The sequence below is a fragment of the Pelmatolapia mariae genome, linkage group LG6 (genome assembly GCF_036321145.2).
Source record: "Pelmatolapia mariae isolate MD_Pm_ZW linkage group LG6, Pm_UMD_F_2, whole genome shotgun sequence".
NCBI classification, from domain to species: Eukaryota; Metazoa; Chordata; class Actinopteri; order Cichliformes; family Cichlidae; genus Pelmatolapia; species Pelmatolapia mariae.
In genome coordinates, this window is record NC_086232.1 from 32934579 (window position 1) to 32962250 (window position 27672).

At 42.7% G+C, this 27672-nt stretch overlaps 1 protein-coding gene across 4 annotated transcripts in view; it reads right to left on the reverse strand.

The window, feature by feature from the left end:
* Window positions 1-428: 428 nt before the first annotated feature.
* crebbpa (CREB binding protein a) overlaps window positions 429-27672 on the reverse strand; it is a 41971-nt gene continuing 14727 nt past the window's right edge. Inside the window, exons 3-31 of one of the 4 annotated variants that reach the window (XM_063476631.1) lie at window positions 20446-20622; window positions 19991-20258; window positions 16500-16613; window positions 14959-15228; window positions 14746-14845; window positions 14421-14558; window positions 14155-14272; window positions 13806-13977; window positions 13330-13392; window positions 12922-13043; window positions 12553-12759; window positions 11936-12244; window positions 11402-11581; window positions 10828-10999; window positions 10265-10383; window positions 9875-10114; window positions 9443-9531; window positions 8503-8583; window positions 7882-7938; window positions 6838-6915; window positions 6665-6732; window positions 6084-6234; window positions 5185-5331; window positions 4963-5076; window positions 4663-4828; window positions 4323-4490; window positions 3799-3960; window positions 3342-3623; window positions 429-3123 (exon numbers count right to left, since the gene is read on the reverse strand). In XM_063476631.1, coding sequence (XP_063332701.1) covers window positions 838-3123; window positions 3342-3623; window positions 3799-3960; window positions 4323-4490; window positions 4663-4828; window positions 4963-5076; window positions 5185-5331; window positions 6084-6234; window positions 6665-6732; window positions 6838-6915; window positions 7882-7938; window positions 8503-8583; window positions 9443-9531; window positions 9875-10114; window positions 10265-10383; window positions 10828-10999; window positions 11402-11581; window positions 11936-12244; window positions 12553-12759; window positions 12922-13043; window positions 13330-13392; window positions 13806-13977; window positions 14155-14272; window positions 14421-14558; window positions 14746-14845; window positions 14959-15228; window positions 16500-16613; window positions 19991-20258; window positions 20446-20622 — 6618 coding nt within the window. In that variant the 3' untranslated portion in view covers window positions 429-837. Of the gene's footprint in view, window positions 3124-3341; window positions 3624-3798; window positions 3961-4322; window positions 4491-4662; window positions 4829-4962; window positions 5077-5184; window positions 5332-6083; window positions 6235-6664; window positions 6733-6837; window positions 6916-7881; window positions 7939-8502; window positions 8584-9442; window positions 9532-9874; window positions 10115-10264; window positions 10384-10827; window positions 11000-11401; window positions 11582-11935; window positions 12245-12552; window positions 12760-12921; window positions 13044-13329; window positions 13393-13805; window positions 13978-14154; window positions 14273-14420; window positions 14559-14745; window positions 14846-14958; window positions 15229-16499; window positions 16614-19990; window positions 20262-20445; window positions 20623-27672 lie in introns of all 4 variants that reach the window. The other 3 variants (XM_063476630.1, XM_063476629.1, XM_063476632.1) reach the window with 3 other exon arrangements.

Here is a 27672-nt window from a genome sequence, read left to right on the forward strand (position 1 = left end):
CTTTAGTGACTGTGAGGGTTTGTGTCAGTGTCTTCATGTGCTCCTGCATACATGCCTGTTTACACAAACTGCTGCAGGCCATTTCCTACTTTAATACAAATGAGTGCTCTTCATACACACAAAAAGAATGGGAGCGGTCATTGTCCCTGAACGCATCTTCTTGCAGTAATAGTACAACACTAGATTACAATTGCCAGGAATGACAGCTTGTGAAGATAACAAAAACCTGGCCCAATTCCGAGACAAAATATTTTACAGTTTCCAAAAAAAGGAAAAAAAAAAGAAAACAACTCTCAAAGGTACAAAATAAAGATATGAATAATATAATGCAACTTTACATTTTTGTAAAAAAAAAAAAAAAAAAAAAGAAAAAGAAAGAAAGAAAGGCATGACCCCAAAAACAAACAACCCCCCCCCCCCCCAAAAAAAACAACAAAACAAACAAACAAAAAAAATTTAAAAAATGAGTACTGAACACATTTGGTCTCAACCAAAAAAATATATTCTTTGTGACTTTAATTTCATTTTAAGAAGCAACTTGCAAATCCCTCAACATCCCAAGGAAGAAATACCTACCACTTAGGGTTAGGAAACAATTACATTCCCTAAAGGTTTTGAATTTTTTTTGTTTGTTTGTTTTAAATGAACCAAATTTTCTTGTTTTGTTGCAACGTTTGAAACTTTTTACATGTCAGTACAAAAACCGTTGTCAGCCTTACAAAGAACAAACAAAGCCCTCTAACGGGATAAAGAGTTTGAGGGAAAACTAGGAAGAGGAGGAGTGGGAGGACAGGTCTGTGGGAGTGACAATATGTTCTTTAGTTCCCAGCAGAAATGCTACAATCCCTCCACAAACTTCTCCAGAGTGTCCCCTGTAGCATCTCCTACCATCCCCAAGTCATTGCTCAGCCCTCCTCTGTTGGGCGTATTAAGCTGCGGTAGCATGGCGCTTTGTTCTGGTGTCCCCAAGTGTCCTTGCTCCATTGACTGCAGTGGGCCCCCAAGCCCTGTGTGGGGTGAACCCGAGTGGGGTGGGGGTGGGTGCTGAGGTGAGGGTTGGGGCTGGTTCTGGACCTGCGGCGAAGGACTGGAATGTGGGGGCTGCTGCTGCGAGGGTGGACAAGGGGACTGGACTGGTGCTGGGGAGCGGACCTGGTTGCTGAGGGCGTTCGCTAAAGCAGGTTGGCCAGGGAGGTGGGCTCCGCCTTGAGGCTGCCCAGCCAGGAGGTGGGTTTGAGGGCTCATGGGGCTTGGTTGGCCAGGGGAGCCCATCTGCTGCTTTAGGACAGCCTGCTGCTGGGGAAGTTGCTGCTGCTGCTGAAGCAGTCGTTGATGCAGTAAATTTTGGGTCGAGTCCATCCCCATGCCAGACTGGGCCATCTGAGCCATTGGTGGGAGCTGGCCCATGGGGCCCCCAGGTGCCCCTGCCTGCATTTGCATTTGCTGCTGTTGTTGCTGTTGCATGCGGAGCTGGGAGTAGGTGGGTGTTGTACCCTGCGACTGAGCAGCAAACTGACCCGGGTGGCCCTGTGGTAACACTCCCTGCTGTTGCTGCTGCTGCTGTTGCTGTTGTTGTTGTTGCTGCAATAAGAGTTGCCTGCGGAAAATCTCCTGGATCTGGGGGTTTGCATTGTGCGCGGTGCTCAGCTGCCCTTGAGTCCCTAATGCAGCCATGCCCTGCACTTGAGGCTGCTGTGGTTGCTGTGGTGGCATCCCCGTCCTTTGCACTGCCCCTCCAGACATAGCCATATTCTGCATTGCTGGCATGCCAGGCTGCTGTTGTTGGCCTGCTTGTTGCTGCTGTTGCGGTTGTTGCTGCTGCGGCTGGTTGGCATGGTACTTGGCTGTTCGCTGTTTAATGAACGCAGCCATTAGCTGAGGGTTTGATTTGAGGATGTTTAGAACTTGCTGCTGCTGCTGGGGTGAGCTGGGAGATTTTAGGGTGCGGAGGAGGTCCTGCAGAGCATTTGGAGGTATAGCTCCAGCTCTCTGGGGAGTCTGTGGCCGGGCACCGGGCTGCTGTGGTATCAGCATCCTCTGGCTTTGCTGGGGTTGCTGCCCTGGTGGCATCATGGCTCGCTGCATGGTCATGGGCTGCTGTGGGGACTGGCCTGGAACAAGACCTGGTTGTTGAGTTTGACCTGGCTGGATGGGGCCTGAAGCTCCACCCCATTGTCCAGTGGCCATACCAGGTTGCATGACTGGTGGTCCCCGGGGCCCAGGCACCATCTGCATTGCTGGCTGCATTGGTGCCGTCATGCGCTGTTGTGGCTGCTGGGGATTCATGGGCAAACCATTCACGTTGACACGGTAGTTCCGCTGGTTCTGCTGGGCCTGCGCCATCATTTCAATGCGCTGTGCCATCTTGACTGCAGCGATGGGAGGTGGCTGCTGAGATAGCTGCTGTGATGGCTGGGGGGGCTGAGGGAGAGGGGACTGCTGCTGGTGTAGAGGGGAGGCCTGGGGCCCAGGTTTGCCCTGAGACACCGGTGCCTGAGCTTGGGCAGTGCGAGGTGCATTGGAGAAAGAGGGGGACATGACACCTGCTGAGTTGGGGGTCTGCGGCTGGTTGGAAAGAGGCTGCTGGGGTGTTTGGGGAGTGTTGGGCTGAGTGTGGGAAGTGGGAGTGCTAGGGGCAGCTGATGGCGGTGGGGATGGTAGCGGCATGGTTCTGCATTGCATGGTGGCCATTCTTCTCCTCATCAACTGGGCCTGCTGGAGCCTGTGCTGCAGCTGCTGCTGGCGAAGCTTGTGCTTGATGTTCAGGCAGAACGGGACAGGACACTTGTTCTCCTGACAGTGCTTTGCGTGATAACAGCATAAAGCAATAAGCTGTTTACATACAGGACAGCCACCGTTGGTTTTGCGTTTGCAACCCTTGGTGTGCTGTACCACTCGCTTCATCTTCTGGCAGGACGGCAGAGAGCAGTTGGCATTGCGACACTGACAAGCATGGACCAGGGACTGAATGCACCGTTGGATACTTAAACGCCGGCTCTCCTGTGGGCTCTTGGAGGCCTCCCCACTCTGGCCGTTGTTATCATCATCCAGGCCAAGACCCCACTTGACCATCTGGTGCTCGTGGCCCTTTGTGTTGTAGCAATTAATGCAAAGATCAAAGTCCTAAGAGGGAAAAAAGAAGAAAAGGGGACATAGTAATTAAAGTCCAACCAAAGATGGTAAACTAAAAAGTTTAACAAATGATATCTCTGACTCAGTTCATGTACGTCATTCCACATATCTGACAGATTTCCACTTCCAATCATCCTTTTGTTTTCTCCCTAGTTCCAAACTGACACAAAATAATCGAGTGTAAAAACAACAGTGCAGTGGAAACTAACCTCGCACACAGTGCAATGCCAGCGTGTCTCCACGTGGTGCTTGCACTCGTTACAAGTATAGACAAAGCGATCCTGTCCCTGGTTGTGCAGTTCAACAAGCATGCACATGGTGCTCCACTTGCACCTCCTGAGGGAGCTGAACTCCCAGTGCTTGTCCCTTGCCAGAGTCAGGAAGGCATCACGGCCATCCATCAGGTCACAGGAGAGCAATGGGTCGGGGTCCACGATGGGCGGCAAAGTGTTGACCATGGGCCCAGAATGAAGGTGAATCACGAAGAACACCTTCAGCAAAGGAGAGGGGGAAAAAAAGATTGAGATAGAAAATCAAAATAAAGTATGACTTACTTTTGTTATTGGGACTGTTTCCCACTAGTTAACCTTTTGATCACATCCATAAAATTATTGTTCATCACCTCCCGATTTTCACTACCACAAAAAAACAAGAAACAAGTCTGACCTCTTTATGCTTCTCCATGGTGGCGTACAACTTCTGAGACAAATCATTAGCTACATTCGGCATCCCAGGCTTCTTCTTATTGGCTCGGCTCACGCTGCTCTTGTTTTTATTGGTCTTCTTGTTGTTCTTCTTCTTAGCGTTTTTGCTGTCACTTGGTGTTCCCTAAAAAATATATTAAAGAAAACATGTTATGTATGAATTTTTCCATCATTATATATTCTCACTGCTGCTAAAAAGAATATCTCTAAAATTAGCACAGAGAGCACAAATTTTCACAGTTCATTAGTTACTCTCTGCCTTTGTTTGATGTCATCTTAATCTCATTATTAAATTCCACTGAAATTATTTTGATTCAAATATCCCTATGTTTAAGGTAGTAGTACATAAAAATACATTTTTTTAATTCTTTAAACTCCTTATATCGAATCATTCAACTGCAATGGAAAGACAAAGACAGTAACACAATACAAGATAGTGGAGTTTCTGCTGCTCTAGTACATCAAACCCTCGTATAATAGTCATACCTCTGGAGTTTCAGAGGCAGCTGTGTTCTCCTCCTTCTTCCTCTCTTCTTCCTCCTGCTCCAGCTCCTTGATGCTCTCTTCAAGCACATTAGGCCAGAAGTCACCTTCAAAGTAAGGCAGCTCATTGGCGCTGGTCAGTCGGTCTTCAGTTGCCTGTTTGAAGATATCCTGAGAGACGGATGGAAAACACAGTGGGTTAATCCCAACAACAGCTAGTAAGACATCTGATTAATATAACAAAGACCTCAGTAGTCAATAACATTATCATCTGCCCTTTACAATTTGGTCACTTTAGCTTTTATGTGGTAATAATATACCGTCCTTCATTTCGCCTTGTTACCTTGTAGTCATGCAGGATCCTCTCAGCAAAAGCCTTGTCCAACATCTTCCTGTACCACTCCTGCAGTCTTTTAGGCTTGGGGATCTTCTGGTCAGGAGGATGGCAGTGGAAGATGTAGTCATCACCTTCACTGGGAGGACATGCCCAGATGTGGGCCTGGGCATATCTGTGAACACATGTGAACAGTAAGTCAGGCCAAAGAGACAGTAATGACATTACCCCGAGACCTGGATCTACTGAGGCTTTTGCCAGTTGTGCAAGTCGTCAGGAAGAACAGATAAAGAATAGAGTGAGCCTTACCCAAGTTTCTTGACATATTCTAGATAGCCAATAAGGATCTCATGGTAAACGGCTGTTCGTAGAATCCGAGGTCTGAAGAAGTGAATACTGTCAAGGTATGATATGTAGACCCGTCTGCAAAGGTTAAAAAGAAAGAAGACATGGTAAATCTTACGTGAACCACAGAAAACAGCAAAGAAAAGTTATTATTTATTGCTGTGTGACATAATTAAATGCACAGACCTAGTGTTGGGGAATGGGCACTCAGAGCCATACTCCTGTACGTGCATGCCGAAGAAGCACACATCTACACCATCAATTTCCTCAAATGCGAAAAGTGCTTTGGTTCTATAAGGAAAGGCCTCTGGCATTTCACCTGTATCTACAAACCTGTTGAAACCAACAAAAGGAAATATTAAAATGTATAGCCATGATAATATGACTGAGCAATTTTGCATCTGAGGTTTTGCTGAATCTGGTGTCACATCATACCACCTAAAAAAAAATATAACAAATAAATGTTATTCAATACAGTGAATAGAATGTTAATGAACAGTTTTCTCCACTTTTATTGTGACTTTAGAAGCTTTTAGAAAGCTACAGCTACTGGCTTTCCACGTCTGTCACTGCTTTCAGCAGATGTGAAGAACACAATGGGACAATTCAAGTCAAGTTGCCTCTAGTCAATAAAAAGCTAAAAGCCTTAAATCATTTAACTTTAAGATAACAGGCTCTTGGAGGAGGGACTCCTCCCTGCAAAGATGGGACAAGCATTGTTGACTTTGATCCCATGGTGAATCTAACAACACCGTAAGGCCTCCTAGGAGGGTGTGCACGACATCTCATCAAACAGGCATGTTTCACAATTACTCTGAGTGGGTATAAAATCTTTATAGAGGACATTGCATTCTTTATGGCAATTAAAATAAGCTAGGGAAAAACACAAGCCTTGCCAGTTTATCTACAAATTAAGGAGGTTTGGCTACCCTCAACCAAACTGTTGACTCTTTGGTTGTTCATTTATTTGACTAAGGCAACTCTAGTAGACAAGTACAAAATATGTTACTTTCAATGGAAAACATTGTTTTTAAAATTCTAATATCCTAACATCCATCTTTCTCCTCTGTTAATGATGGTCTTACCTAGCTTTCATGCCTGGTTTAATCTCCACCGTTTTATCAGAGCTTGCCACCACTCGTACAAACACTTCCCCAGCCTCTGGGTGGTTTTGTCGCTTCAAGTATTTATTCACACGGTCCTCTATGTACGTTCCCAGTCGTGTTGCTTGCAGCCCTACAACAGACAAGCACAAGGCAGAAGTTTGAAAAGGGTCAAATCTGTTTCCTTGCATTTGAAAAATGAAAAGCAGGAGCTTCATTTTTCCAGGAAAAGGTACACAACAACCTGCAGCAGTCTACCATGGAGAGAACAACATCATTAGGACACTATTGATGGTCTATGTGAGACTATAAAACTTCAGATCACCAATATGTCACTAACATATTCCATCAAAGTCAGATATGGTCCTCCAGGCCTAAACTGATAATTAAACTACAAGGCTAACACCACACTGAGATGTATGCAGACCATGGGCACATGGAGGAAGTCTTAGCTTGTTAAGACAAATCTTCAATAATCTGTTGACATTCTGAAAAATCCAAAAATAAATAGCCGTGAAAGATGAAGCAAAGACTTCACATCTGAAATAGGAAGGAGTACTAACTTCTTGCTGAGAACTTGTTTTCCTTTCGTGTTTTTCCACTTTTCTTCAAACAGTTGTCACAGATAAATCTGAGGAAAAAACAACAAATCATATAGAGGGAGGTTAAACGCACTGTTAGCGTAAATACAAATTTGCAAAACTGTACAAAAAGCAATGACGGTCAAAATTCTCACCCAGATGGCCAAATGACCTCGTAGTGTAAGACGCATATTTGGTGCATCTTCCGTCCACAATCTTTACATTCAACAAACCTTAAAAAAAGAAAACATACAAAAAAAATCGTTAATATTCATCATCATCATCAGTGGGGCTGTAGCTTATTCCAGCTGTCACGGGGCACAAGGTGGGCTTAACGCTGGACACATCACTAGTCTGTTGCAGGGAATCACAAAGAGATGGAAAACCATTTGTGGATTCTCATCGACAGCTAATTCTGAATCACCAATTTCACATCCCCAACGAACCCAACACATATAGCTTTGGACTTTGGGAGGAAGCCAGAGTACAGAGAGAGAACCCTCTGTGTGGAGTTAGCATGGGATGCTTTCACTTTTCAAATTTAAAACCAAAGAAAATGCAAATACAAAAAAAGAAACACACACAAAATTTAACAGAACTAAAATATCACTCAGTTCTCACACATAGTTACAAAATACACACTATTCCAGTCGTGTTTCCCCGTGGTTATCATTTGTATGAATGTTGATATCTTTACTGCTCGGGCAGCAAGCAACATAGAGATCGTCATTCACGTCACTGTTCCTCCAGTCGTTACGCTCGTGCAAGCCAGCCAATACAAGAGCGCCTTTGTGGGAGGTTTAGCATAAGATTTGTGCAACATATCTAAAAATCACAGTAACCAATCTAAAAGACAGCTACATTATGACCTGTGCTCTCTAATCCAAGCCCTCACTAGAAAGAGAGAACTTCGACATCAAGCTACACTCAGCAGGTGGTGCTGCTGAGCTGCCCTTGGGCTTCACTGAAACCAAAGAGATTGATCAGAGAGAAAATATGCAGACTGTGCAGAAAAAAAACACACCAAAACAAAGCCAGATGTGGGTGGCAAGGGGAAAAAAAACTGTTTAAAGACGTGATCAGCAACACATGAGCAGAAAAAGGCATCAACACAGATGAGATTAACTCTGGGAAAAGAAGCAAAGACCGACCATTCTGCGTTCCTTTCACTGAAGGGTGTGTGGTTTGTGTTGACTTACGGTTCAGGGTCGAGAACATCGTTCTTCTTCCGCTCAAACTGGTCTTTCGATATCCTCCTAAAGTGTGGGCAAAATGACCAGAAAAAGTTAACCAAGTAATACCGTGACTATAAAATAGTAGATAAATAACACAGATATTGAATAGTAAGAAATCATTTTTCAAGCAATGTGTTCACATTAAGATGGTTTTAAAGCTAGAGATGTTGTCAATATTTCAGTGGATGTTCGCATCTTAACTATGAAGCAATTCTGCTGAAACAAATTGTTAACTTCACTTTTTTTAATTTTGAGAAGAAAAATATTATGATCTTGGATTGCAGTCGTTTTCTGTGGTTTGACCAAGGCGTGTGCAACAAACTGCATGTATCCAAACAGGAAATATTGGAGTCTGGAAACATCGTGTGGGATTACACTGTGCCAATTCCCAAGTTCGAAACACTGGACATCAGAAAAAAATCTCCCTCTTATGTATGTCTGGTACAGATTTCAACCATGAAGCAAAATCTTGATGTTGATTTAGTTTCTGTATTTTAAGAGACATTTTAAGGCATTGTTTTTCTATTATAATGAATTTAGTGTTGTAGGATTTTAAAGATCTGCAGAAGCCAATGTTTTACTTACGTCTGTGGTTGTGCAGGATCATCTCCTAACGTCACACTATCCCCCTGGATCTCATTGAAACATTTTTCACAGAAATGATACCTGCAAGAAAAAAACAAAAACAAACGCATTCAGCACGTTAAAAACGATAAAGATACCAGAATACAAGATTATCGTTGTATTCAAATGTGAGTCATATTGCAAAAGTTGATGTTAAGCTATATGATTGAGTGTGCCCAGGCAAATCGTACAAAATAACACTAGAGTTTTATGTAGAGCGGGGATTCCCTGAACTCCTACTGAGAGTGTAAATGGACTGCGCTGCAGGAGTCTCATGCCGTCTCTCTGCTGCTGCTGCGCTGCTCAAAAACGCTGCAATTCCACAGTTTATACAGGAGGGGGTGCAAGGTACACTGTGTAAAGCAATGTGCTGAATTCTACTGAGAAAAGAAGTCAATGATGGGGAAGGCAGCTTGTGGCCTAAACTAAAGCGTTATATTTTCAGTCATCACGCAACACGGGGCAGTGACACTGAATTCACATAGTCCCCTTGACAGATGCTGAGAGAAAAAACAAACACATGGCTTGATTTGGGTTTTTTTTGTCTGATGGTCATTTGGGTGTTTCTTCTAATGTATGACGCTGGAACCTGACAGTTAATAAATGCGAGCAAAACCATTTTGAAGTCTCATACTGTGCCAGGACTTGAAGGCAGAGCCATTAAAACCGTTACTGGTATGACAGCGATCCCACTACAGCTACAGATGAGCAGAACCCGGGCTCACAGGGGATGAGCAACAGTTCAAATGGCTGCAATTTCGGTCCATCAAAACTGTGCATGCAAATGTGCGATGCAAATGAGATTCCTCGGTGAGATTAAGCATGTAGTCACCCAACATTTGTTTTTTGACCTAGTTGAACAAAACACACACATGAAGTACATTTATTCATAAAAAGATACCTGTTCTGGTAACTGTAGTATGTGCCTCCAGTAGGTATGGTGCAGAGCTGCTTGCCATAACAACAGAGGGTTTGAGGGGAGAACTCGTACTGTAAACACAAGTGAGACGACAAGAAAGGTCAAGAAAGTCCAAATAAAACTGTTCAAGAAAAAAAGTTGTCAGAAAAAGTGAGTCTGAAGATTAGAATTTTGAGTTTTGGCTTTGGTTTGAAAAATCTTTGCCAAATTTCAGTTAGTACTCAAAATGTGGGCAGGTAAAACTTGGGCTCATCCTAGTGAAACATTAATTTAAACCGAGAGCAGAAGCAGAGTTTAACACTACATTTATAATATAAACAATATCCAAACAGTTATTTATAGAAGACAAAGAATATTATCCTGAAATAAAACTGCAGGCATTCAATAATCTATTGTCCACCCACTCAATCTCACCTTTCTCCCACAGCAGTAGCCCAGGCCCTGCATGACAGGGTCAATCTCTGACTCAAACACCTCAGCCAACTTAGAGCAGTACTTGTAGACACGGGATGTTTTGCGGTTGTAGAGCCAGGCGTTGTTGAACATCAGCCAGACATCATCCACATATTGCCAGGGCTCCTGGTACTGGCCCGTGTCAAGCTTGCGCTTTATTGTGGACAAGTCTATTGGGTTCTTCACAATGTCAAAGTAATCCTAAAGAGAGAAGGAAGAGGAAAGTTTTACACGATTAAGAGTTAAGATGGTGCATCTCAATTATCTGTTCACACCAGAAGTACAAGCAACACTTTGAAACATCTACAAGTGCTGCTGTGTTTAAGCAGCCAGCTGTTGTGTGCTACATACCGGGATACCCAAGAGCATAGGGTCTACTGGTTGTCTAAAGGGCAGGGACTCGGGGTCCTGCCTGTACAGACTCTCCAGAGTTGGCATCAGAGCCTGGCGCAACTCCTCGGGTTTAAAAACTGAAAAATATACAATGGAAAGCCAAGGTAAGGGAAAATTTTGGGTAAAGGTGAAGAGAAAAAAAATGACACAAAAATGTTTCTGTATTGTACGTTTAGTTACTTGACACGACCCCAAATTATTTGCCTGTAAGGGAAAACTACTTCTTTCCAAATTATAACCAATAGCATAACAATTTTTTCCCACCGTACCAGAGTTCTACAATTTCACTTACATTTCCCCGCACTTCTGCTCTTTGTAGGTTTCTATATAACAAAGTTTATTATTAAAGTTCAAAGTATCTCAAAAGTATCTGGACATTATTCTGTCAGCGCAACTAATGATGGTATTTTGACTTTATTATTGTATACATTAACAGCAATAACTAAAACTCTCCCTGATTACTGAGTAAACCTCAGTCAGAGTTTACGCAGAGTTTTTCATTCCCCTGGCCCTAGACTCACTTTTCCGCCGTGACTGAGATGGGGATGAGGTGGTTGTGCTGTTAGCTCCACCCTCTTCTTCTTCTTTGGGTTCCGTCTTAATTTCCGGCTTCTTCTCCTCCACCTCCATGGGCTCCGGCTTTTCCTCTGGCTCTTCCTTCTTGGCCAACATTGAAGCAGACTCATCTTCCGTCTATAAACATATAGGTAAAAGACATTTCATACCACAGTCATGTAAACAATAGAAATAGCCGTCTATTCATGACAGTAATACTCTTTAGAATAATGATTTTCTTGTTTATAACATCATGAGCTCAATTATTTGTGAATCCCTTGACTTTGTTATTCTAAGCTCTCAAGTTGACCAAATGCTTTATAAGGCATTTTGTAATGCTGACAGCTCACTAGCTACAACCAGCCAATGGTGTAGGCGGCATGTTGTTTTCTTCACAAAAACAGTGAATCCAAATTAGGTCATGATCTAATGAACAACTATCAGATAAGGTGCCTCTAAATTAAGATTAATTAAAATTATAAGCATAAATAAGTTATAGTTTAGGTTTTTACTGTATTTTAAATTGCAGTCACAGCTCACCTCCATCTTGGGCTCAGTTTTGCCACCAGTAGCCTCAAATTCCTGTTGATCATGGTGCGTCTCCGTTTTGACCTCTTGGGTAGGCAGGTCTGCTCCAACATGCTGCGAGTGCAGGTCGGCGCTGGCGGCAGAGGCTGGTGTGGGCACCCGATTATCCAGACTGGCTCCTGGCTGAGACAGCTGAAACACAAAGGGGAAAAAAAGGACAGGGAAGGACAGGGGCAGAGAGAGAGGAAAAAATACAGTCACTTTTTTTTGTTTGTTTGGGGATTTTTTTTGTTTTGCATGCAGGGCTCTGAGGCTATGACACGAATGCACACCTCCCGTATACATATCATTGCTCCCTTACGATGAGAGGTGTAATATTCCCATTGTGATGGGGGGGCTACAAACAGTGGTGAAAATGAAGTTATTAGACAGAAAAGGTGGATGTGGATGGGATGGTTTGGTACATGGCAGGCAGAGGGATGGGAGTTTGCACGGGAGGGAGGAGGGAGTCAAAAGTGGAGGGCATGCGAAGGGACTCAGTCTCACCGGCGTGGTAGGGGGCTGAGGTGGGGGCTGCGTCTGTGCTGCTGCAGGGAGCTCCGTCTGGGGTTGGGACTGGGTGGGGCAGGGCGGGGTGGCACCCTGGGCTGGGGCTGGGGCAGGGAGGGTGGGGGTAGAGCTGCGGCTGGAGGGCTGGGGGAGCGGCAGGTTAGTGGCCCCCCCAGCCGTAGAGGCAGAGGAGGCAGCAGGCGGAGGCGTGGAGTGCAAGGGGGTTTGGGAGGAGGCTAGCTGTGGGCCCAGCGAGGGGCCAAGTGCATTCATGGGGATGTTAGCACTCTGCTGCTGTTGCTGCTGCTGGAGAGAAGGACACACAAAGAGCAGGCAGACACACAAACACACGATAAGCAGACAAACATACAGTCATAAGGTCAAACAGACGAACACAACATAGCACACAATTTGGGGTTTAGAGAGCACCTTGTGATTGGTAAAAACAATTTAAGAGTAATTAGTGCGTTGTATGAATGGTTAAAGTAATTTGAGTTTAGTTCTTCAGCAACTAGTTGGAATTAGGCAAACTCTGAACAACTGTACAGAAATCAGCCAATCCAAATCCATTATGCGGCTCAGGTAACTACAGCTCCACCTCCTTCATGTCTCACCTGAGTGACAGCAGCCTGTGCCTGTGGCTGACCCATGCCTGGCACCACTGTGATATTCATTGCACCCGTTGCAGCAGCTGGAGCAGATCCTGGAGGAAACTGGTTCTGAGGCAAAAACTGACCCTGGTTGGCAGTCTGACCCACTCCTCCATTGTGTCCAGTCATCATGCCCTGGGCCTGGGGCATCCTAGAGGGAGACATTCCCATCTACGAGGCAGGAAAGAAGATATTACTAGGTGCAGTAATCTTATTTGTACACTTAAGTTAGCTTATGCATTCCTTGAGAGCGTGTAACTGGGTGCCAGCTCATGCTACACGCCTGCCCCATGTGTGGGTGTGATTTTTGTGGCCCCCGTTCTGCCCCCTTACCGCTGGGACTGAGTTTATGTTCATCTGTTGAGGGTGATTCATGGGTGAGGCAGCACGGGGTCCCATTGTTGCTTGAGACATCTGGGCATTGGGTAGAGTCATGTGGTTGAACTGGTTGATTCCTGTACAGAGGAGTAAATCAGACACTTCAGAAATTGGCACAGCAAATAGGAATAAAGAAATGTGACCCAAAGCCAAGCTGGTAGAGAGAGATGTTTTCCTGATTTAGTTCAACTGTAACTTCCCCATTCTTCTTCTTGCCTCTCTTGTATACAGCTCATTATTTCCTGTACCATACATTTTATGCGGTGTTAATAAGCATGTCTGGCTATCCTGTCTATTCTACCAGTTGTTTTATTTCACTTTTTGCTCAGTCTGAAACTCCCATATGTATTATTAAAAATGTACCTTGTGAAGCCTGCATGCGACTCATGATCTGATTTGGCATGTTGGGAAGAGGAACAGGTCCATCTGGAAAAACAAAACAAAACAAACTTGTACAGTGAGAAGAAAACAACAATAACAATTAAAAGATAAATAAATTGCAACACCAGCGACAGATGCTGCTGTGGATAGGCTGCTCAGTGAGTTCAGCTAATATAGCCATTTCAATTTCAAGCCATTTTCAATTTTAGACTGGGGGGGGGGCTTTTGAAAGTGATTAGACCTGTTAAGGAACATATATAACAGGGCAATATGGATAAAGCCTCTGGGCATACAAACATGACTACAAGTACAATTTATAACTCTGCCATAAGCCTTTCAAAGTGAGAGGGCTGTACAGGTAAACCACTGGTATTTTTATATAACCCTAACTGGGTAATAAATAAATTTGAAAACAATGTGATTTTACCCAAAACATGTTCATATAATCTTACACTTACTCTGTGGTCGTGGGCCCAAGGCACTGGGCTGGGCTAGGACTGGTTGCTGGGTTCCCTGGGCAGCCATAGGTGCCTGGTTGATGATCTGTTTCTGAAGCCTTGAACGCCTTTTCTCCTCCAACTCTTTTTGGATTTTGTATATTTTCTCAGCCAAGAAGTGATAGTACTCGTCCTAAAAGGAAGAAGGTTGGAGGGATGAAGAAAGGCAATATGAAACATTGAGGGAAAAGGCATGTTCTGTGAAATTTTGAACTATGGTAAAAGCCTTTGAAAAGCGTTTGATGTTGAATGTGTCAAGTTGAGCAATTCAAGTCAGTCCCTGGCTGATGCGGTTTTTCAGGATACTTACCCGGCTGTTAGCTGACTCATACATATCACCTTCCACCTTTCTGGCGTAGGCCACTAAGTTCTCCATTCGTCTGTCCTTCAAAGCTGCCGGATCAGGGGTAGGGAATATGGCTTGTACTCTGTTGCAGGAAAACACAAGATAAGATAAATAGAACTTCTGATAACTTCTACTTAATTTCAAACCATTGCCTTAAATATCCAGCCGTTCAAACAAAATCAAAAGGTGACTAACAGGTAAGGATCTCTCCAGCAGAGGTATACACTTACAGTTTGTGTACGAGGTGATTGCGCAAGTCCTGAGTGACGTGCTCATGCCAGGCTTTCCTGGAGCCTGTGGCAGAGACAGGTGCTGCTGTGGGTAGGCTGCTCATTGAGCCCACAGCTGACCCGTCTGACAGCAGCTGACTGCAGGTGCAAATGGAGAAAATTTAGAAATCACACATCCATGGATATCTATTCCTGTGGTTACTCAATTTAAAAAGATATATATAATTTAAAAAGAAACCTTAAAAAAAAACCCAAACAAACAGGCCAACAAGTATTTTTAATAAATGGAATGTAATTATTCTTATTATACTTGACAGAGACTGACTTGTTAGTGTTGAGTGTGTTGGGAAGGGAGTCTGTGTGCAGGTTTGTCTGTTCTGAAGTGGGCACACCCATTGCTGCATTTCCAAGAGCCATCGGGTTACCTGTGAATACAGAATACAGTGAGCAGACGGCACTCCCTTGATTTAAAAATCAAACTCAGTGAATAAAATATGGGTATGAACTGTCATTTTTTAAGCATAAAAAATTAATTTACCAAGTGCACTGATGGGTCTCATCTGCTGTGGAAGTTGTTGTTGAGCCTGCGTGTTCGGTGCACCTGCTGTCTGTCCTGCGCCTGGAGCCTGCTGGGTTGGAGCCTGTCCAGTGGCCTGACTGCTGTAGGGCAGCCCAAGTGCCGCATAAGCTCTCTGCATTGAGCTGGGGTCTATGGGGGTTGAGGTACTAATGGTGGGAGTACTAGGCTGGCCCACGCCTACAGAGGACATGGAGTTCTGGAGGCCTGTATTCGGGGAGCTTAGCATGGCTGGGGAGGGATATCAAAAAGTCAGCCCACAACATCCACATGACATCATACTGTTTTATATTGGCAACAACCTGCAACCTGCCTCTTACACTAATACTGCAACAAGTCTGTACACAAAATGCACATGTGAATACTACTAGCCAAGTGACAAAGACATGAATAGAAACATTTTTTTGAATACAGAAATAATTCAAATGCAGTCATCTTTTTAAAAAGAATACTTCAACAGATAAAAACAAAAACACACATACATCTGCATCCTTTGACTTCGGACAAGATTAAGTCACAACACGGCAGTATGATACAATCAGAACATTAGTGTAAGGCTAAATGCTTTAAAAAGCCAGGGACTGAATAAATGTATAAATCCCTTTAAGGGGAAGAGTATTCGCATATTTTTCCGGGTTCAGGTGTTGGTTGGGCTAAAAGACCAAAAAACATCTCTTAGTATGTGCAAAGACTCAAATCAAATGAGGCAGAACAAAGAAAAACTACACCGTCTGCATTGGCAGGAGCACAAGCCCCAACATCATGTTTTTTAACATGCAAGCCAAACTGGGGAAGACTAAGACTAAAATGCTTTAAGTGTTGAAATATGACGTGCCAAAATAAAATAAAATAAATCCAGGTAATCTAGGCAGAAGAACGAGATGATAGGACCTAAAATACAGCAAACCAGCCAGATGATAGCAGGTACATGAGAGAATCAACACTAAACAGGAACAACAGAAGCTTCCAGTATGTGTTGGAAAGAGCGTCAAACTCAGCTCTGTTCTGGTAGAGAGAAGAAGTAAATAACCCAACAGCCAATTGCTCCGTCGGACTCCATGAGCACACGCTCTCTGTATCCTCTCTCACCCTCGATCACACTGCTATACCTCCTGTGTGTCAGATTACAAGCCCAGCAGGACCACACTCTTATTCGCTGAGTGCTTTTAGTCATCACGGAGAAGCAAAGGCCTAGAAATAAATAGCCTGACTGACTCTGAATGCCAAGATATACATAATTCCAACACACACATTCCTGACTTTCGAAAGCGAGCCTTTCTAAAAATGTCACTACTGTCACCATTACAGCTCAATATACCAATCCTGTAATGACTGAGATACAAATTGAGGCCGTTGACAGAAAGCTCACCAGGTTTCAGCATCTTGCTTACCAAAAACAATCTCTGAAAACAATTTCAGCCTAGCTTTTGATTTCTGCGGATATAAGTGTCCTGACAATGCTTAGGCGATGGTGGGCCAGAGATCGCTACTTAGCTACTTACGCTGTTGGGTGCGTTTGTCGCTGGCATTCTTCAGCGGCAGGCAGACGGGACAGTCGTGTCGAGTGCAATTTTTCCAGTGGGAGATGATCTGTCTGGACGACGCACAGTGAGCCACTGCAAGAAGAGAGGACGAGAGAGGAACAAGGTTGAAAACTGTGATACCATCTGTCATATTTGGTCACATCCAACCTGACTAACTTGAACTCATTATGGTTGTTGCATTTATTCCAGTAAGACGACATTAAATTAAATTTCATTTTACTCCACACTAGTCAACCTGTGACCAACATCGCTTCTTCCCTCCTCCTTTTTTATGTTTACCAAGAATCCCCAGCTGCAGTTTTTACTTCATCTGAATAACATCTATCACAGACAAGGCACTTGTGGTAGATTACATCACTTCAAAAGACCCAGGTTGAACAATTCAGACCGGACGTTCTTGATGGATCATTGATTTAACATCTGATTCACAGTTGTTACTGGGTTCTGTAATGTACTGGCTAATTGCACATCTAACCTTAAGCTTGCCTCTTTTGGGAGAGTTTTTTTTTTCTCAAACTGCATAACAACTGACATAAGAAAATTCTACACAGAACACTAACACACAAAAACTTGCTACACCACTCTTGTTTACTTGTCCTCTGAGAAAAAAAGAAAGAAAATTACAACATACTGACACAGTAAATGAGAGACACTGGAGAACAGTCCAATAAGTTAGCTCACCATTTCAGCCCACTGCAGTAATTTTCCCTCTTGAAAGGCTGCCGGTTGAGCCTAGTGGAGAGGGGACCTACACTGCATTTCCTAATGGGAAACTGAACAAACCGGGGTACTTCATTTCATCTCTGGCCAGGCTAATGTAGTAGGAGCTAATCTGACAAGAAATCACAACCTGGCGCTTGCTTGCTCCTTGGCACTAAGTAAATGCTGGTCCACATTAAACTGCTACATGGATTCAAGGGCTAGGCAGAAATTAACATAATTATGTTTTATTATTTTTGTAAGAAAGCCAAAAGAGCTGGCAAAGACTCAAAGTACTGCTATCATACTGGTATTTTTTTTATAAATTCAGTATGCAAAGAAAGGCTCTCATATTTAAGTCCACTGCCAATCCAAGCACGACTCGCACTGCTCACACTATAGACTCTGGGGTTTCTCACTCGAGAATAAACGGAGCCAACAGACTTCAGATAAATCTATAATGTTAGTGATAACTGTGTGTCGGGGAACAAAATCTCACTACACAGTTATTTCAGTGGTGCTGAGAGGCAAGGATCCAAACCAAGAGGAAATGAGCTGGTATGGAGAGAGCAGACACAGACTCCTTTACACTTAACACACCTTGGCCCCTTGTGTGTTTGGCTTGCAATTGAACTTGAGCATTCAAGCCCAAAAGCTGTGTAAAGGACGCAGAGCCAAATTTAAATGAGAGTAGCTTTGGGGGAATTTTTCATGGTAGGAATGCTGGGGCCGACACAGAAAGGAGCAGACAGAAACAAACAAGGAAAAATTCACCAACAGAGTGAAATCAACTTATGGAAGGAGCAGGAGCAGACTTAGTCACAAACAACGATAAGTGTGGGAGTTTCCCTTGTGCAAAGTCTGGTTAAGATAAATAGACCTACAGCAACCATCAAACTTGCATATGATAAAAATGGACTTAAATTGGACTTAAAAACTAATATATCATCTATGAATAACAAAAAACAAAACAAAAAAAACCCCACACACAATAGAGATGTATGAAAATACTTATGAAGACATATTGAGTTAGGAGATGTTGTTACTGTTTGTTCCCCTGTGTTGCAGATTTGCTAAATTGATAAAGCTGACACGTCCATTAGTTTACCTCAAATAACCTAATCACAAAATATACATTTCAAACATATACAGAACAAAGAGGAAAAAACCTAACCTGTAGGTGATTGTGGAATTTTTAAAATTCTAAAGTACCTGAGGCAAAAGGAGACAGGGTTGAGAAACTCAATTTTATGTTCATGATCCAACAAATAGAGAGGACAAAAAACAAAACATCAAGTTCAGTGTCTCTCTTTAAAAATGACGGAGAGGCATGAACCATAAAACCTTTGGATGTCTCTAGAAGCACACTAGCTTCAGAAACCATGAGATGCATGAAGGCAGGAATTTCTGAATTTCTAAATTTGGAAAAAACAAGAACGGCTTTGGTAACCAAAAACCCACTTCTACCGTTCCATTCACCTTTCAGCACAACAATAACCCAAAGCATACTGCCAAGATGCAGCTGGAGTAGCTTTGGGACAATTCTGTGAGTGTTCTTAGTTTAACTGCCAAGATCAAGGTGCACAGAGCTTGTGGAAACTTGGCCAAGAAGGATGTTCAAAGAAGCAGTTCCTACCAAAGGGGCTCCTACATGGAGATTTATACATCTGAAAATGTTTGTGAATGAAATCCAATTTTAAATTTATTCCATGAATCTAATCGCTGTTTCAGGATGATGACAAAAAGGCATACTTCTACCAAAAATAGCAACACAGATGGCCACAATATGAGAATAAATGAAAAGAAAGCTGCTGCTAAAAAAACGTTATCCCAAATGCATGCTCAAATGTCAGCAGTTTTCTTCTTGAGGCAGCTATTGATCAGGTTTGTGTGTAAAATAAGTAGAATTATCACTGTTGTATGTTCTCCCCGGATACTCTGGCTTCCTCCCACAGTCCAAAGACATGCAATTTGTGAGGTTAGGTTAATTAATGATTCTAAATTGCCCATATGTGTGAATGTGAGTGTGAATCGTCTGTCTCTATGCGTTAGCCCTGTGACAAATTGGCGACCTGTCCAGGTTGTAGCCTGTCTCTCGCCCTATGACAGCTGGGATAGGCTCCAGCCCTCCCTGCAACCCTGATAAGGATAAGAGAATGGACGGATCACCGTGCTATCTATTCAAGAAACTATTTTTCCTTCTGAAATGGTAACACAGCAACTGAATCTGCAAATTCAGCTGTCAACACAACGCAACCTGAATTAAATAAACCTTAGATTCAGTTACCAATATTGGATCTTAGCAAAGAAAGCTCACCCAGTGCAGATTCTTTCCCTGGGGAAAGTCCAGTCTATGTGGCTCAAATTCCTGTGGCTTAAAAAAGTGATGTTATGATGTTTTAATTTCTAGCTGTATGTTGTTTTGTCATTTGTTTTACTACTCTTATGGGTAGGAGGGGTAAAAACAAGTTAATACTAAATAGATACAGGTATAGATAAAATAGACCATCTTTTTTGTTGTTAAGGGCAGTAGAGGCCTTAAAAAATGCAAAATAAACAAATAAAATAAAACAAATTTTTTGTTAAAAGCAGCTTGAATAAAAAGCTGCGGGTGTTTACTAAGAGCTAAGCTATTTTTGTTCTGACCCTTTAATGTCTCAATCAGTGTAAAAAGGGGTCGACTTCCATGAACTGTCCATCTGGAAATTATCGTTCATTTCCTTCACTTCATTTCAAATGCTTCTACTCACCCTGGCAGGATTTGCCAGCCTGGCAGTGCGTCATGTGATTAAGGACGTTCTTCATAGTGCGGCAGTGAGGCAGGGCGCAGGCCCTCACTTCCCCATTAGCCTGTTCTCGTCGCTGGCACTTATGTGCGTGGAGCAGCAGGACCAGCTGCTGCTGGATCAGCTTGCGCTTCTCAGGGTCGGCTGTGGGGCCTGCCGAAGGCACTGCCACACCTCCACCGCCGGCCAGCGGGAGCATCGCTGCCTGCTGCTGAGGCGGCTGCTGCTGGAGCTGCTGCACGGATGAAACGGGCAGACAAATGTCAAAGTTTTGATGAGTTATCAGCAATTCAACAGTGTGACTCAGAAATGGTGCCAAAAAGGAGATCATTTATTTGTAAATGGTACTGATAAAGAAAAACAAGAAAAATAAATGTTTTGTGTACAGTAATATCTGAATATGTCTAAAACGTACTGACCATGTTTGGCACGCTAGTAACAGCAGCTCCTTTGAGCTCATTAGGGAAGGGTGGCAGGCTGTTGGCAAGGGCAGACTTGTTCTGGAGCTGCTGCTGAGGGTTTAGCTGCTGGCCAGGTCCTGTAGCTCCCTGACCGTAGGACTGCGCCCCAAACGGACCATTACTACCCAGGCCCATCTGAAAATACGGACAAATGACCAATAAGTCAGCACAGTAATCGAGCAGTGTTGTTAGCTGCGGGAAAAAACCCCCCCACAAAAACAAAACCGCTTACAGTCCAGAATCCTGAAGGGACGGACTCAGATTGATTAAAGCACTCACAAGTTTAAAACATTTGATTTGATGTGGTTAAATGTTTACCTGAGGGACTATGTTAGTTCCTCATTTACAGCCTTAACATGCCAAAAAAGGTTCTGCCTCAATTTCAATGCCAATTTGTCATTACAAGACCCCCTCTGCCAAGACAAGCAATTGCGTAGCTGCGCCAGGATAATTGTGCCTGGTCCTGTTCTAAGCAGCACAGTGATGCTCTGGCATCCTGTCAACTCAGCATGACACAAGCTATTGCCAGGAAAGACTTCTTGACTACAGAGTCATTTTTCCTCCTGCTCCCTTCTTTTCTTAAGCTAGTTAGTAGGCATGGCGCAACTGAAAATGTTACTAACAATGCAGCAATTAACATGAGTCACCAGAAAAATGCTTTTCTACTCTAGCTTTTTTCTTTAATTAGCTATTTCAACAGGTAATTAATCATAAATTGTGATCTCAAGATCCTTTTGGGTTGTAGGAGAAATTGTTACTAAGTTTTATTAAGAAAAGCTTGTATAATAACAAATCTGCACAAATTGTCAGGAACACAATGTATCTTAAAAGATTATGACCCAGTTTCGCAGTCTCACATATGCGACTCTTATCACATATGTGGGTGGAGTTGTGCACCTGTTATTTACTCTGGAGGTGTTCCTGTCAACTAATTTCCCTCAACTAAAACAAAACAATGCCACAGTCTAAAGGGCATGGTTAAGCACCGTTTGAAATTGGAAATCTGTGGCATCAAACACACAATTTCACATCAGTGTGGCCAATGGCAGCTTGTGTTAACGCCAACCTATTTCACCTGCAGGTTAACATCCACACACCCTTGGAGAAGGTGGTTACATGCCACTTTAACTCAGCAAACAGTCATTCCTCTTCCAAGTTTGCACAGGTTTTTAAGCACAGACAGTATAAAAGATGGACACTGCCGCTGTGACGCCACCCATTGGTTTTGGACTCTACATTCTCAACTTTTGATGTGATACGGCATATTTGTTTTTCAAACCTAAATGTACCATATACCATACAACAAGCCATAATTTTAAGCAGATCAGCCATTAAAACTTCTCCAAATGCTAGTAATAGCTCCAGCTTCCTATTTGGGACACCCATCCAACAATGCAGCCAACTCCACTATCCAAGCGCTTGAGGTGCACAAAAAGTTCAGCTGACTCAGAGCCGTTAGGAGGAAGAAAACCCTTCATAGCTGCCAAAACTTAGTTTGTACCACACTGTAAATACACCTTTTTAATGCTGTAATATTGTGCATTTTAACATAGGAGTCTATGGGGGTTACCTTGCTTTTGGAGCCAGTCTCAAATGGTTACAAGAGAAACTGCAGTTTTTGACACTTCCAGACTGCCATTATTTTTCAGCTCCAGAGATTGCTCTGTGGTTTTTAGGATTGTCTCACATTCCTTGTTTACAACTTCCCGTCACAGAGACAGAGGTGCTGCCATTTACTGTCTGTGTAACATCTTAAAAGGCATCCAAACAGGAAAACATTCTGGTTACACCAACCGGAATGTTAATGACATTAAGCAACTTCAATGGGCACAAAAATTTTGAATCAAATCAACTGCAACCATCATTGTATAGTTATAAAATACAAATAAGGGATTTAATAAACATGTTCTTCTGGTGCACAACGAAGCAGGCAGCAAAGTTCAAACAACTACTGGTCTAATTGTGGGCTGCAGCTATCAATTATTTTAGTAATCGAATAATCTATTGATTAGTCCTCCGATTAATCGAGTAATTGGATAAGAGATAAAGTGGTTTCCATTTTAGAAATTGCAGTGTTGTAAGTTTAACTGCATATAACATCTGTCAGAAAAAAAAAACCTGAAAAAAGATAAACCCTTTGATTGTAGTTACATGCCATATTAAATTTAATTTTTTAAAGAAAACATTGTCTTGAATGCAAAAATATATAAACACTCAAGTTCTCTCTGGCAGAGTTTTATCTCCTGGATGAAGCAGATTTGTTGTGTGTCCATGTTTACGGGTTTTTGTGCATGTGTGTCTAAGTGTGAAGAAGTCGAGCGAAAAGTGAGTTTGCGTCTGTAAGACTTTAAAGGAGAATGTGGTGGCTGCAATGAAGAAAAGCGAGCATATCAGCATTCTGAAGTTTGTCCTGCGCTCTGACGCAAAGTTTCTGTGCTGCTGAAAACAGATGTGTAATGGTTTAAATGTTAATTAATATGTGTCATCATCACTGCTGTTGTGTTATTGGTTTTTGTTTAAAATTGGGGGCTGCGTGGGCTTAATGTTGTCATAAATACGTTTCTATTGCAGGTCTGTTTTCCGTCGCAAATGTGTGCGAAATAACACAGAGCCACGTGTTAAACGAAGCATCGAAGCAAAGAATGTTTGTCGAGAATTTTTTATTATCGGATTACTCAAATCGTTGGAGCTCTAGTGCATTCACAACTTAATCTACTTGAATGGGCTAGATAAACCAAACAGCTGTCAGCAGAGCCTAAAACAGAGAGCACAACAAACCAAATCAGCACTGCAATACAGCAGCCATGACTGTCATAAGTTTCAAAGTTTGACTGAAGGGTTTATAAAAATCCAACTACATCCAAACTAAAATAGCGCTCACGCTCAAGAAGTCTGAGTGCATACATTAAGATGTGTGCCGCTGGAGGGAATAAAATCCTTGTTAGTGCCTTGCATTATACACTGATTAACTTGCTGCTGCTCTCTCATCCAGAGAGCTGCTGGGAGACCAGACCAGACTCTGCCATGCCAGGCCAGGCTGTATCCCCCTCAGGCTGTTGACACCGCTCCAACAGACCAGATAAAAAAGACCCAGCTGAGACGACCAGACACTGGCAGGCTTTCAACACAGCTGAGCAGACGGACACACACCCACACCCACCCCCTTCGTTTCACTCTCTCCATTCAGTCCCCCGCTCTCTGACACACTCCACACATCGACAGGCAGGACAGTTGCCAACTATCATCTCACCGCGTTGCTGCCAGGCGAGACTGTTCAGCTGAGCTGGCCTCCCTCCTTCATCCCAAGTGTACTCCGCCTCTGTCATTTCAACTTATTAAGTGGTTTACAATACCTGTCTTTCTCTGCATCACTGAAATGGTAAGCAGCCACCCAATAAGCCGGAGAAGGCTGGACGAGTGCTCATGCGTATACAATAACAAAAGGAGCATGTGGCGGTAAGAAGCTTCTCACCAACACAAATGCCCAGAAAGAGATTTACAACCTGCGATTAAAGGACAATAGAGGAAGCCGCATACAAAGAATGGGTCTGGTGGTTTTCTCCTTCAGAGCAGTTGGTGACATGATAATCACAGAGGACCAGCTGAGCCTAAAACATGCACACGGACAAGGTTTCTCCTGGCTCAGAACGGGCCTCGAGTGGGTGACTACGCATGGCCATAAATGCAATCAGCCCAAAATGAGTCTGTGTTGTGTTATTTGAAAGAAAACTATACATTTAGTTGTTAATAAGCAAATACTATAAGTAAATAGATGAACCCTTTAAGACCTACCATAGAACCAAGTCCACCAGAGCTTATCTTTATATTTTTACATGCTGTAGTGCCATTTGTGGAAGCATTTCAAGTTGCTATACATCAATACAACAGTTATATCCCAAATTTTAATAATATATATGTAGGGATGGGTATCGAAAACCGGTTCTTGTTGAGAACCGGTTCCCACTGTTTCAATTCCTTGGAATTGTTTGCCATTTTTGCAAACAATTCCCTTATTGATTCCAGTCGCGCCGAATGACGTCACCGCGTTGCGGAGCGTCATTTACCTGGCAGGAAACATGGCGGCTGAAACGCTAAAAAGTCTGGTCATACTTTACGAGAACGGATGACAACAGGGCAACTTGCAATACTTGCAAAGTAGATATTTCATTTAAGGGAGGAAACACTACGAATATGCAAAAGCATTTGCTCACAAAACACGCGATGACCTTAAATGAATGTCGTCTTTTTAATTCCGCTCCGGACTCGTGAATCTCAACCCAGCAGCAGCGGTAACGTTTGCACGTCCTCTCCCGTTAATGCGGCAGGTAAATAATCAACTAACAGTGCATATTATGTTAGCGCGACCTGCCTTATTACAAAACCTGCCATTACTGTGAATTTAGGTGACCATGATGAGAGAGACAGACAGAGTCTGGATGGCTCAGATGCTGGCAGTTCTCGCTGCAGTCTACCGGTAGCGTCTCCTTTCAGGCCAGAATGTCACCGAGCAGTGACTAAGTTTGTGGTAAAAGGCATTTGCCAGACCAGATGCCCCCGATTTTTGGTAAGTGAATGTGTTTAATTGTAGGCAGGGACATTACTGGATATTCTTGTGTAATTGCTACAGAATAATTTATGTTATACTTCGTTATTGCTACAGAAGAATATTTATTTTACATTTACAATTTTTTCCCCGGGGACCCTGTGACACCCCATTGAAGAGCCATAGGCTGGATCTCTTAAGATCTCACTGTTGGGTTTGTAAGGCCATGTTACTCCTAAATTTCTATCTTGTTCAAAGAGAAGATATAAAACAAAGTTCTAAGCTAATCGACCTTAGTGTCCTTTTTTTTAAAAAAAAGAAAAAAGGAATCGATAAGAAAATCGATAAAGAATCGAATCGTTATACAGAATCGAAAATGGAATCGGAATCGTGAAAATCTTATCAATACCCATCCCTATATATATGCATTAAGTCCATAGTAACTACATAAATTGCCAAAAAGTGGAATAAACTACAAAAAAATAAAAAAAAATAACAAATTGAAAATCGTTTTTTTTTTTAAACATATATTTCTAGTCAGAGAAATGTAAGAGGCTTATCCCTCAAAACTGTAAATACAAAAAAGTTGCACAAAATAGTTTCCAACCATGGAAAATTTATTTTGAGTGTCTTCATAGTTTTATTTTTGAAATACACCAATTTTTATATACTGCAGGAAAAACAAAAATAAATATTATAATGTAAATTGGCAAAAAAACCAAAACAAAACAAAAAAAAACAGCATGTGCATCAAAATAAACAATTTCCAGCAGTGCAATTTGAGTTCTAAGCATCCCAGAAACAATACAGAAAAGCATAAAGTCAAATATAACTTTTAAAAACACCAGTATAGGCTTATAAGGCCCTGAAGGTAAAAAAAACCCCTACATTTTCCGCGAAAATGACGTCACTTCCGGTTTCGGGCAGATAATGGCAGACACACGATAGCTCGCGCTGACGTCTATTCCAACGTAGAAAGTGTTACGAACAGCTGATCGGATCAGCAAAGCACGTTTCTGGAATATTATGTTTTTGTTCCTGCAAGTGCTTTTTATGCATTTTTTGGGAAGCTATATGTGGAAGGAAACTGTGACCTAGGACAAGCTAATGGCACAAGTTGTAGGTACAACTCCTCCGGTTTCATATGCAAAAAAAAAAAAAATATTGCGCTAGCTTACGTGGTTCCAGTTCTACAGAGATTTAAAAATAGTTACGCAAAACGGAGCATGCCCGCTCCGACCAGTTTTAAAGGGTTAAACACAAACCCTATATGATTGGACACGCTGAGCTATGATTCATATTTGGCCATAAGCCATGGGGTAAAAATAAGGTTTTCTTTCTTTCTTTCTTTTTTTTTTTAAATTAAAAGTTAGACCTAACACTCTTTATTGCAGGGGTGTCAAACTCAATTGCACAGGGGGCCAAAACTCAAGGCACACTTTAGGTCGCGGGCCAAACAATATAAACATTTATTGGGCCATTCAGTGTCGTACTTTCCCTTGAATGTATCATTACACTGCAGCTCCATCTGAATCTGCACAGGTGCAGTTCAGCAAAGTCCGCTGACTTGGTTAAACATGACTTGGCAACAGCGAAAGTGAGGCAAGTTGCACTGGTGCATTTGTGACAGCTTCACTTGAAATGCCTTCACCGCATCATACATGCCATGTCCATGAACTGACAGATTTCCTTGCCAAGCTCAAAAACTCTATTGAGAATTTTTATCCCAACTCAGCCAACGGACCTCTGTATGATAAGGAATGTCGGCAAACTCTGAATCTAGTTCCCACATAAAAGACTGAAATTGACGGTGATTTAAACTTTTAGCTCAGATAAAATTTACGGTTTGCGTTACGGTGATCATTACATGCTCCATTTTTAGGACTTTACAGCACAGCCTTTCCTGGTGTATGATGCAGTGATATGCTGTTAACTCACCGGTACAGTTCTCCTCCTGCATCTTTACTCGCATCCTGCTGACTAGTCCACTTTTTTTCACCGCACAAAACCGGCGCTCGATCTGTTGTAAGTCCAACAAGTTTGTCCCAGGGCAGTTTCATGTCGGTTACACTTTGACATACGTTTTAAAAAATGTCTTTTCCTGTCGTTGTCCCGTGCATCGATTTAATGTTCAATATTTCCTCTCCACGGATGAAGATGGCCAGCTGTGCAATGTCATGTCTATACTTTTCTTGTCTATACATGTCTGTACTTTTCAGCTTATCCTGACGTTTTGTCTCGTAGTGCCGTCTTAAATTAAATTCCTTAATTACAGCCACATTAGCTCCACTAATAAGACACACGGGTTTACCAGCAATGTCTGTAAACATATATTCAGTCACCCACTGGCGCTGAAAGGCTCTGCTTTCAGAATCAACTTTTCTCTCCACCATTGTGAGCGGCTAGCTTCGCAATAACAGAAGTTTGACTTGATTGACGCGGGAATGTTCCCAGTTAGCCTAGCGTTCAGCAAGGAGGTTGCAGCGCTGCATTATGGGATCTGTAGTTTGTATATTATTAGCTCCTCATATCGCCGGGCCATGCGTAACAATAATAGTACATCTATATAAAATGATCTCGCGGGCCGGATATAAATGTACGCCGGGCCGGATGTGGCCCGCGGGCCTTGACTTTGACACATG